This window comes from Aedes aegypti, chromosome 2 (assembly GCF_002204515.2).
Source record: "Aedes aegypti strain LVP_AGWG chromosome 2, AaegL5.0 Primary Assembly, whole genome shotgun sequence".
Lineage (NCBI taxonomy): Eukaryota > Metazoa > Arthropoda > Insecta > Diptera > Culicidae > Aedes > Aedes aegypti.
Window position 1 is genome coordinate 107,359,566 of NC_035108.1, and position 12,714 is coordinate 107,372,279.

At 40.3% G+C, this 12,714-nt stretch overlaps 1 protein-coding gene across 3 annotated transcripts in view; it reads right to left on the reverse strand.

Annotated features, from left to right (window-relative positions):
- Positions 1 to 12,714, reverse strand: part of LOC5569422 (serine/threonine-protein phosphatase 4 regulatory subunit 1) — a 674,626-nt gene that overhangs the window by 152,792 nt on the left and 509,120 nt on the right. For all 3 annotated transcript variants that reach the window (XM_021841889.1, XM_021841888.1, XM_021841887.1), the window contains one exon: positions 10,880 to 10,989. In XM_021841889.1, the coding sequence (XP_021697581.1) occupies positions 10,880 to 10,989 (110 nt within the window). The remainder of the gene's footprint in view (positions 1 to 10,879; positions 10,990 to 12,714) is intronic.

Genomic DNA, 12,714 nt, shown 5'->3' on the forward strand with positions numbered 1-12,714 from the left:
GCAGAGAAGCAGGCTTTGTCCCAATAGGTGTGTAATGCCAGACAAAAAATGAAGAAAATTAATGTATTCTAAACATGAAAAGAAACAGTTATATGCTAAAACTGATATATTCCCACCAGGGATTGAATCCTGAGAAAATTGAGAGAATCTCTCACGTATCGCTCTCTGTAACTAACATAACATGCTGCACATTATGAGAGACTGTTTATCGTATCCTGCTACAACTTTGATCAGATTGGGGGGATAGTAGTGCATGATAAAACCCCTCTAAACATGCTCCAAGTCTGGGGGACACTATTGCTATTGGAAGTTCGTGGATTGTTTATCGTGCCAGTGAAGAAAAACACCTATCCCAACGGTAAACAAGCGAGAAAAATGGATGTTATCATCGCTCTCTCTTTGGGGGTCTCGCTCGCTGCTTCCATTTATCAGACTTGTTGCACCTTGCGATACAATGACGATCGTGGACCGCAACAGATGGAATGTTTTTCTTTGCTTGCTTTGATCGTGCTTCATACTCAAATGAGAGCGTATTCTGCAATGCCTGATTCCCACTGTACGAATAAGTGTCCTATGACTCATTGAATCCTGTAAATCACATAGGACAGTTTTGTCTATTACGCATGCAACCTAATATATTTTTGCTCTACCAACCTTCAGTTGAAATTTAAGCTGTCATCGATCTTGAATGAAATAAAAATGCCTTTTACCATGATTACATTTAAAAATAATGTAGGAACAAAAATTTAAAATAAGAAAAAATGTTCGGGATCCCTATGAAAGCTTAAACCATGTATTTTCGAATGATGAAAGATTTGGCGATATTTTTGACAGTGCTGCAATTTGAAATATAAAATAATGTAGGTTATTTTTTTTTAATACATCTTAGTAGATTTTTTATGTTTACAGATTAAATTCAATGTATTTTGGGGCTTATTCGTCGACAACAAATTTCGGTGGATGATTCTCTTCAGGTACCATAATTTAAATTATGCGTATTCTTTCAATGTTGTTGAACAGATTTATTTAACAGTTTTGAGTTGAAGAATTTGCTAAAGTGCTAGTAGCAGGTATTTTTCTAGAGACTCCCAACAAACATTTTCACGGAATAAGAGTTGAACCATCTACTCCCACATATTTCAGCTGAATAAACTGTTATTCAGCTACTAATGTTTGTTGGGTAGGTTTCTATTTTAATGAAAGTCTCTTAATAGTTTCTATTGTTAATGGAAGATCTCTAAGGTCTCTATTGTAATCAAAATGCTCTCTAGAGTCCCTCTTTCCCTCATTAGGATTGCAGTGAAAAATTCTACGGGCTCCAGATTAAACAATCAAAGACTTTAATGCGGCTTTTCAGCAAGTTCTTTAAGAATTTCCTCTCACATGTCTCGTGGAAAAACTTCAAGAAATATTCTTGTAATTTTCCCAGTGATTTCATCTGAAATACTTTCAGGGACTCATACCGGGATTCTTCTAGATTTTTTCCTACAGATTCCTCTACCAATACTCCCAGAAATTCTTCCAGCGAATTTGCACAGGATGCTTGGAGGACTTACTCCAATAAAACCTTGAGCACTTCAACAATTCACCTCCAGTCATTTCCTCAGGGATTACCCCGAGTTTTTTTTTTCCAAAGACTATACTAGGAGTTCCTCCAGATATTTTTCTCACTAATCCTTTAACCGAATACTACAGTTGTTACTAAAGAATTCGATGAAAGAATCACCTTATACAATTATGAAGGACTTAAGTTTTCCTTGAAAAATATCTAAAAGAATCTTTGGAGAAATTTCTGGGTAATTTCCGTAGTTCTTCTTCTCCTTCTTCTTCTTGGCATTAGCGTCCCCACTGGGACAGAGCCTGCTTCTCAGCTTAGTGTTCTTGTGAGCACTTCCACAGTTTTTAACTGAGAGCTTTCTTTGCCGATTGACCATTTTTGCATGTGTATATCGTGTGGCAGGTACGATGATACTCTATGCCCTGGGAATCGAGAAAATTTCCTTTACGAAAAGATCCTCGACCAGCGGGATTCGAACCCACGACCCTCAGCATGGCCATGCTGAATAGCTGCGCGTTTACCGCTACGGCTATCTGGGCCCTGTAATCTAAACTATCTGTAGTTATCTTTGTTTAAATGTTCTTGAGATATCCAAAAAAAAATTCTTGGAGAAATTCCATAGAAAAATTCTTTGAGGAATTCCACTGTATATAATAACTTAATCTTCGGAATTATCTCTGAATCTTTGTAAAACACCTGAATTCACAGGAAATTCCTAGAAAAAAAATATGAAAAAATACATACAGTAATACGAGCAGTAACATTGTCGTAATGTCGAAATGAAGAATTACAAAAAAAAATGAAATGTCTGGATTCGCTTTCCTTCTGGTTCATTTAAGGTTACATTTTGTTTTTCTTGTTCCCGTTTGACCCATTTTCGGTTTCTTTTTTATTCCTGTCTGGTCTATTTTTTCAAGTTAGCGTTCTCTAAAGTTCCTATATCCTGAGCATCCTATAAATAACTAAGTAATTAAGTCCTATTACTTGATCTGCACATATATAAATTGCATTCGAACCTAGTCTTAAACTTCGTTCAGAAAGCTTGCGTTGGAAAAGTCATGTTAGGAAATCGTTAAGAATTTAAACAAAAGGATGGTACTCCACTTGTTTATCCCAACTTTCTTGATATTCTTGTTTCTCTTAAAGTTATAAAAAAAAACATTCTAAATGTGTGAATATTTCGTTCTTGTAATTTTACATATTAGAGTTTATTTCCAAAAATCCCATTATTCTGGATAAAAAAAATGCATCTTACAAATCATATAATCCGATCCGGTTCCGAAAAGTATGTACTATTGCATTGATTCTAATCATTCGTGAAAGTTTAACTTCAAATATTTTCGTCGAGATTTGTGCGGGCCCCTAAAGTGTGGGGGTCCGGGGGCCATGGCTCCTCGACCCCCCCGTAAATGCGGCCCTGCTCTCAGATACCTTGAGTTTCCTAGCTACAGGAGTCGTAGAGGTAGATCTTGCAGATCACTTGACATCAGACTAGCTACCGGAGGATCCTTCCACTACAGGAGGTTCCTAGAAAGCAGCTCCAGAAGAGACCTGGAGAGTCGTGTCGAGTTATTAGAGTGGTTCTTCATTTAATTTGTGTAAGTTTATCTGCGAAAGAGTCCATGAGGAAAGTTTCACATTAGTTGTGGAGAGTATCTCCTGGCATGTTTCGTAGCGTGACTACAAAAAAGAATCGTACCTGTTTCAGAAGTTTGGAAGACCAAATTTCAGAGAGAAGGGACCAGAATGTCCCAAATAGTATTTCCGTGAGTAATCTAGAGCGATCAAGATAGTCATGGCAAGTAATTCCAAATGAATTCTAAAAGAGTGAATTTAGAAGAGACCTGCGATATCTTCAGCAGACTTTTTAATAAAAGCTTCAGGAGAGTCTTTGGGGGCAGCTCCAAATGAGTCTTGGAAGTTGAGTCTAGTACACGACACTAGAGACGGCCTTACAGTTGAGGTCGAAATACGGATATCTATCAAAGGATACAAACTCTAGTGGAATTAGATGACATAGCACTAACTTTCGGTTTTCATTTACTTCGTGGAAAGTAGTACGTCAAATTTTCAAGACTAGCTGTAAGAAAGCCCCGTTTCAGCAGTCTTGGAGAGTAGCTCCATAAATATGCAGGAGAGGCTTGCCTTCCGGAGAATGCTGGGCAGCAGCACAAATAGCCTTATGTCTTCTCAACAGAATTACTAACAAGTAATTTGAATTGTTCGATGGGAGGAGTTAGACTTCCTGCTAGTGGGTTTTTCGAACCGGAAGTTCAGGTCTGGACATGTTTTTCAACCGGAAGTAAGTGTTTCCTAGTGTCATTTTTTGCATATTCAACAACCAAGACTGGGTTGTAGGGTCACATCCGATGAACCAGAACATAAACATAGATCTAGCTCAAAACTTGACATGCGACTGCTGGAACATCATGAAAAATCTCAGTCAATACATGCAAAGAGCAAGTCCTTACTGCAACACTGAAGTTATTTCATGAAGTTTAAGCGGCCGCATGTCTAGTTTTGAAATTCATCCGTGTTTGGCTCTTGATTCACCGGAAGTGACCCTACAATCCAGCCTTGGTTACACATGGTAAAATTGATAATATTGAGAGTTGATGTCTTGCATTGGTTTTCTGAGATGATTCCATGGCGATCAAGTAGGATCGGGTAAAATTTACATTTGTTCCTTGATCTCGGCTCCTACCCGAAAAGTACTTCCGGTACCAGGTTCCGGCTTACGCCTTATTCAAGAAAATAATCCAAATAATGTATTCTTGTATTGGTCCGTTACTGAAAGTCTAAAAATGGCTAAAACCTATCGTTCGATATTGGTTTCCTTGCTTAAGCATTAAAAAAGTGACTAGGGAACACTTATTTCCTTTTGAAAAACATGATCAGACCTGAACTTCGGGATAGAAAACCACACTCGCAGGAAGTCTAACTCATCACATCGATCGTAATGAAAACCGCATCTGATTAAACTTATTTGTTTCTGAGCATCAATAGGTTGAAAATAAAAAGTTTGTCACAGGGCTTAGAAAGTTAAGTTCATACTCCAATTGTATTAGCAATAATTTAAAGAGCAAGGATTATTGAAACATTTCCCATTCATTCTAGTATACATGTTAAAACCAATTCCAACAAGATTTTCAGTACTCGACAAACTGATTTTTATCATTCTCCTAGTTCGAGATAAATCACCACGCTGGAACACGAAATTCACTCTTCATCATCATCACGAACCCATCTCACACTGATGAAGGTAGCTGTTGCTAGATTGGCGGTGCTGTAAGGCGGCTTGGGGCAACCACATCATCCTCACGCCGATTCCGGCCATTAAACCAACGACGACGACGACCCCCTGCAGAACAAACTCGGTGGCACATCGTCGCGGACCGAGTGTTCTATTTTTTCCCAACAGCAATGCAACAACTCCGGATCGGGTGATCGGGAAGTTACGGTGAGGAACTGACGGGGGAAGGTCTACAGCACGCGCGTGCAAATGCATCTCCCAAGCCGTCTCATCGCCTCAACCAACCTTCAACATCCGCCGAGGGACGAGAAGACGCCGACATATGCCGACGTGGCTTGGAATGTTAGAATCGGTCGGTTGGTTTGGATCTGTCTGGCTAGCTCGGTAGTAGTGCGCCAAGAGATGCGCTTTCGTTTTCAACGTCCGCCCGGTATCCATCACCAGAGAGTGCAGTCCCTGAGGGTGACGAGTGACGACGGCAAGGGAGATGACAGGGATGGTAGAGATTGAGTGTCTTAAGTGTAGGAAAATTTAGAGACTTCGAGCTTGCAAAACAAAAAAACCCTCCCCGTGGTGCTTGTGGAGATGCAGAGGTATACTTGGTCTCTAGAAGCAACAATTACTGCCCACTAACATTCCTTCCCATCCCAACTTACTGTAAGAAATTCACCGGCGCCGTTATTGATCAATAATATGAGATCTGCTAAAATGTGCACTTTGAGAGTATGCGGAAAGACCCATCCCTAATTCATTTGGATCGAAATGCAATTCTTACCAGTTCCGATCAATCATGGAGTAGCAACCATTGGCATGTACAGTCAGTCTATTCTATGCTATGCGAAATAGAGACCATGTCGCCAAAAAGAGACCTGCTACCAGCCCTGGAGATGGCGTACCTAACCTCTAAGGAGACAGGGGCTAAGAAGGGGGCACAGAATGTGAGCGCGAGCGAGCACTTCCTGCCCACTGCTGGATAATGGTTAGCTGGAGCGTGCTCTTTGGCAGTTACCGTACAGCATCTGACTCTCCTCCGAAGGAAAGTCACAAGGGATCATGAAGCGGGGCACGACGAACCCTCCTGCGATCTAAAGATAGACTTTTAATACCAAAAATGTAGAAGAAAAACAAATATGCGCGCCCTCACTGCTAGCCGGCTCAGACCGATTGGATGGTTGGCCGTGGTTTAACCATGACGCGAGGGCACGCACCGCTGCTTGCCGGCGGAAGAGGGTCTCAACGCCATCTCTCAGGGGTCCTCTCCACTCGGCCGCTGCCGACCGAGGTGAAGGTTTGTTTTCGGAAAATAAATCTTCGGGTGAATAATGTCAAACCGAAAACGAGTCACTTCTCGGCGATGATGATTGCTGCTACGAGGGTCGCGTCAAACTATAGGGGGACTTAAAAATAGAAGCCCCCTTTGGAAATAGCAGTTTGCGACCGTGGTGTCACTAGCTAGGAACACTTCGATATGATTGCGATTCAACTCTGATTCGATTTCGATTCGATTTCGATTCGATTTCGATTCGATTTCGATTCGATTTCAATTCGATTTCGATTCGATTTCTATTCGCATTTCATTGAATTTCATTGAATTTCATTGAATTGGTCCGATTGCATTTACCCATTGTCCAACGGTTCTCCGGATTCGAGCTCTGCAGTTAATCTCTGCAGTCTCGAACCAATCTTCCAGGAATAGCAGTACCAAATCACATCACCATCATACACTCGTTTGTTGAACCGGAAAATCTAAATGGAAACCCCACCGTCATCCCGCTAGCGAGAGAGAGAAGAAGGGTGACTATTTTTAGGCACACCTTTTCCCCTGATCTTTTTCCGTCCGGCCAGGCCATTGGAGTGTCAGAAGAATGTTTAAAGAAATCTGTAGGTGGGTTGAGACATAACTATGGAGGCACGCGCGTGGCAGCAAGTCACCACCAGCAGAGAGAACTCATGACGCTTAATTCTAGGGTAGAGTGCTTCATTCAGGGCAAATAGTCTTAAATTTATGCTAATGAGTTTTACAAAACATTCTGTGAGACAAGAAACGTAAATTTGTATGAAACTCCTCGAGAAGCTCAAGAATAGAGATAATGATTTACCATGCCAAAACATCGCCCTGCCTTATTTACAACAAATAAATTTTGAGCCGACTTGAGTTTAGTTTTGGAAAAGCCAGCCACGAAGACAACAGCGGTCAATGACGAGATTTAAAAATAGTTTCGCTTTTCCGCTATTTTCTTTTTCTGTAAAGGGGAACTTCTATGTGGTCTGAAACGGTAACAAAGTGTCGGTAAAAAACTATGGAAGTAGTACAGAAGAATGACAAAAACAGACAACTGACTGACAATTCAGGTCAAACGGTAGCCGAAAGTCTGTGCCTAGAGGAAGGTAGGGTGAAACTCGATAGCTATTTTCCGAGAAGTTGTTTGCCTATGAGGTTCAAAGTGAACTTTAATCGGAATCGATTAAATCGAATCGAAATCAAATCGAAATCAAATCGAAATCAAATCGAAATCGAATCGAAATCAAATCGAAATCGAATCGAAATCGAATCGAAATCGAATCGAAATCGAATCGAAATCGAATCGAAATCGATCGAAATCGAATCGAAATCGAATCGAAATCGAATCGAAATCGAATCGAAATCGAATCGAAATCGAATCGAAATCGAATCGAAATCGAATCGAAATCGAATCGAAATCGAATCGAAATCGAATCGAAATCGAATCGAAATCGAATCGAAATCGAATCGAAATCGAATCGAAATCGAATCGAAATCGAATCGAAATCGAATCGAATCGAATCGAATCGAATCGAATCGAATCGAAATCGAATCGAAATCGAATCGAAATCGAATCGAAATCGAATCGAAATCGAATCGAAATCGAATCGAAATCGAATCGAAATCGAATCGAAATCGAATCGAAATCGAATCGAAATCGAATCGAAATCGAATCGAAATCGAATCGAAATCGAATCGAAATCGAATCGAAATCGAATCGAAATCGAATCGAAATCGAATCGAAATCGAATCGAAATCGAATCGAAATCGAATCGAAATCGAATCGAAATCGAATCGAAATCGAATCGAAATCGAATCGAAATCGAATCGAAATCGAATCGAAATCGAATCGAAATCGAATCGAAATCGAATCGAAATCGAATCGAAATCGAATCGAAATCGAATCGAAATCGAATCGAAATCGAATCGAAATCGAATCGAAATCGAATCGAAATCGAATCGAAATCGAATCGAAATCGAATCGAAATCGAATCGAAATCGAATCGAAATCGAATCGAAATCGAATCGAAATCGAATCGAAATCGAATCGAAATCGAATCGAAATCGAATCGAAATCGAATCGAAATCGAATCGAAATCGAATCGAATCGAAATCGAATCGAAATCGAATCGAAATCGAATCGAAATCGAATCGAAATCGAATCGAAATCGAATCGAAATCGAATCGAAATCGAATCGAAATCGAATCGAAATCGAATCGAAATCGAATCGAAATCGAATCGAAATCGAATCGAAATCGAATCGAAATCGAATCGAAATCGAATCGAAATCGAATCGAAATCGAATCGAAATCGAATCGAAATCGAATCGAAATCGAATCGAAATCGAATCGAAATCGAATCGAAATCGAATCGAAATCGAATCGAAATCGAATCGAAATCGAATCGAAATCGAATCGAAATCGAATCGAAATCGAATCGAAATCGAATCGAAATCGAATCGAAATCGAATCGAAATCGAATCGAAATCGAATCGAAATCGAATCGAAATCGAATCGAAATCGAATCGAAATCGAATCGAAATCGAATCGAAATCGAATCGAAATCGAATCGAAATCGAATCGAAATCGAATCAAAATCGAATCGAAAGCGAATCAAAATCGAATCGAAATCGAATCAGAGCTCCTCACACTTTGGACAAAGAATGATCGAAACACACATCATCGGAACTTCGTCCAAGTTTCGTTACGAGGGGAACACCATAATGGGTCGAATTTCACTGCAGACCGTCCGGCAAACTTCTCCTCTGACTTCTCTACAAAACATGCATCCTGTTTGTATGGCCGCCGCGCATGGCACCGGAAATCGCTATAGCCAAAATATAAACTGATACCCCACCATAAATCAAAGCGCCACCATCGTCCAGCAATGTCTTCCACTCACAGGGCTGACTAAAGTGCCAGTGGTTCGCATTCAAAAGTCGGCGATATAATGAATGACGTCAACAGCACAAGTAATTTCTTTTCTGACTCCGTCAGAGACTTTCCGACGAAAGTCTCAGATCAAACATAGGAATCTCACGCGATTCGATTTTCGACTTTGCTTTTTTTGGTTTTCGATCTTTTATCCTATCGACCTTTTGTCATCAATTCGTCCCTCGATAAAAATTATTAGAAACGTCCTCATGCATAGGGCTGCCATATTTTGTCAAATTGATCGACTTTCTAACTGTATTGAAGTATATGAACATCCCCAGGGATTCCGAGCATCGATCATTAGTCTTCCACAAAATGTCCAATTTCCTTCGAATTGTTTCGCCGGAAAACCGAAAATTTACCCAACAAATCGAGCTCTTACGTAATCCTCTTCAAATCCCACCTTCCAATAGTGCTGCAAATCACATCGGGCGCATACAATGTTGTTAACTTGAATTTCATCGACCCGAATAAAAAAATGTAAACAAAAATGTGCGATCGCCTCTTCGCACAAGAGAAGAAAAAAAAACTTCGACGGCGGCGGCGGCTGTGACGATCAACACAAAACGGTCAAAACAGCACCGACCGCTTCGAGAAAGCAAAGTAGAAAGAGGGAGAGAGAGAGAGAGAAAGCAAAAAACAAAGAGGACAAAAAAATCAAGAAGACATAGAAAATTTGCGCGACTACGACGACGTCGATCGACACGCAGGGCGGCCGAGTTCAACGACCAGCAGCAGCAGTTTGGCAAATTCGGCCGTGGATCCTCTCTGGTTTTTTTTTCGGCGGCTGCCAAATTGCGAATTTACTTTCCTTGTGAGGTGATGAGGAAATGAGTTGGATTTTGAAACAATGTTTCATGTTTTGTTGAGTAAGAATCGTATTTTTACTCGCATCACCGATCAAAGGTGACTCCCAGACCTTTTTCCTCACTCACTAATAAACAGCCTTTCCGTGGTGACTGTGGAGATGCAGAGGTATTCTATGTCTCTAGATACAAATGTATCGCGCCCAAGCAGAATGTCGGAATCAATCGTGATAATTTTGAAAGCTGCTCCGAAATAAGCAAAAGCATAAACTTTTGAACACAGATTTGTAAAAATGTCATGAACAACTGCAAAAAATGTCATTAAGAAAGATACAATCACGCCGTAGATGAATCGATCACCCGTCGGATTCTCTTTTGCAAATTTCACCGTGCGACGTCCTCGCCGGCCCGAAAAAACCACCGCACCACCAATCAGCAGCAGCAGCAGCAGCCCGAGGGACGACCGGTCCGTTGTTTGTTATTGTTTGAATCGCGCCCGCCTTGGGATCTTCTTGGACTTCGTCTTCTTCGCGATCGCTGCGCCCCACGACGGCACCGTTTGACCTGTTTGCTACGCTTGTGGCCAAGTCGTGAACAAACTGCGTAGCGAATTTCGACTCGAGCCATCAATGAACGCGCGGTTGTTCGTCTCGAAAGTGGCGCAATACGTTCCCGTCTTTGGGCTTCTTCGCTTAGAAGTTGTCGTCGTACTCGTCGTCGTCATCTGAGTTCGAGGTTTCGAAATTGAAAAGCTGTACGAAAAAAAAAAACATCAGCCCAACGAAATGTCAATCCGACACCGTTAGTTCTTCTGCCGTCTTGGCAGCTTTGGCGCTAATCAGAACGTCGCCGCCCCCGGGCCTAAAACGGAGTCTAGATATGTCTATCGCCGTGACGACTATTACACTTTGTATTTGAACCCCAGAAAAGATTGGAGGTCGAAGGAATCTACGGCGAGCGGCTCAGATCAATGGCCGGGATGGGATTGATTGGTTTGGGATGACAACGACGACAAAGGGGTGTGAAAATGTCAAACTACTACTAACCTCTATCTTCGGCGACGACGTCTAGGGTGCTCAAGATCTCCTTGTAGTCCTGGCTCAGTACGTACGGCTGCGTATGGATGATGTGCTCCAGAACGCGCGGGTAGGTTTCTCTGTAGAAGGTGGAAAACAGGAAAATTGGAGGTTAATTAAGGATTCATAGGGTGGACATTGAATCTGTATAATGATGATGTATGAAATGATTCACGAAGTCTTCATAGACCCATTCTGTTAACTCCTCTAAAAAATCGAAAGAAGTACAGCTGCCCATAACTGCATAACAGTCACATTCGACATTTTTGACAATTTTGAGTTAATACCGGGGAGTGTCATCAAATGACAAATACTTTCGATCCACTTACTAAAATCTGTGAGATTGTTATAGAAAATTCGAAAAAAATACCAAGTTGTTTTGTCACATCGGCAATTGTAACCGCATAACAGTCACATTGAGATTATACATGAGCCTCATAATGCAGTGGCAACGAAATTTCTATCAGAATTTATTTCTGACTATTCACCCAATAAGCGATATGAGTTGTACAAAATTTCAGCCTCAAATAAGCACTTTTGAATTCTTAGTGATTTTTTGAAATATCAGTTCCCTCCCATACTGCAATAAAATGCAAACTTGGTACCCCATTTACTCAATGCCTACTTTTGTCGAATGTTACAAATATGCAGTTATGGGCAGTACAGTCCTTATAAATCTTTAGAGATATTTTTTCCAGGAATTTCTTCTCAAAACTAATTAAGATAATTGCTCAAAGTTTACATCAGGTAATACCGAAGATTTCTCCAGGTATTCGTTTATTGATTGTTTAACGGCCTTCATGAACTTCGTTCCAGATACTAAGGTACCGTCGTTGGGGGTGACAATGGGTTAAAAATGGATATGTGCGATTTATTTTTTGAATAACTATCGCAATTTAACTCCAATAAACTTCAAATTTGGTGTGTATGTACTTTGATGGTACATTAACAACTGTTCAAAAAATTAAAGACAAATTTTTATTCACAGCGGCACCACAAATGAATGAAAAATGACCCAATCTCACCCCATAGAGGGGGTGACATTGGGTCACTGTAATTGAAATAACTTGTTTTTGAGAATATGATTTCAAAACCATTCACAACTGAAAAATATTGATGAAAAAACGATGCAAACAAGACAAAAAGATATCTAAGATGTTTCACAAGTATGATAAACCCACTTAAAAGAAAGATTATACTGAAAATTGGAGAGCTATGAGAAAAAATATGTAAACCCAACATTTATCGTCAAGTTTACATAAATTTTCTTGGATTTTCCCTCAAATTGTCTTCAAAGTCTCATCCCATTGCTATAAAGCCCATTCAGTTTCCCCAAAGGTGTACTGAAATTGTGATTATTTTAAACCTTCGCAAATAGTTAAATTTCGGTGCGACATTCCACGATCAGTGAATTTCAGGCAGAAGTTGACGTCATAATCCCAGTATTTCAGCGATCCAACTCATTTGTACTTCCGTGAGATGTTTCTATAATATGAAAATACTGTTAAATAATCAAGTTCAGAAAAAAAAACACACTTTGGATAAAAATTTACGATATTGCTGCCCACGAAACACAGTTGCTGGTTTGAGAAGTTGTCAAAATGCGTTGTATTGTTATTCAATGCACGGAATACTCAAGTAGACTTGTTTGATGTTTCAGAGATGCTGTATTTAGAAAAAATAAACACATCTTAATGAAAAAAGAGAACACCTGGCACCGTAAAATGTCAAAAAAGTGGACTTGGAATTTCATTTACTATCGTTCTTGCTTGACCCAATCTCACCCCCATTTTCAATGTTTTAGA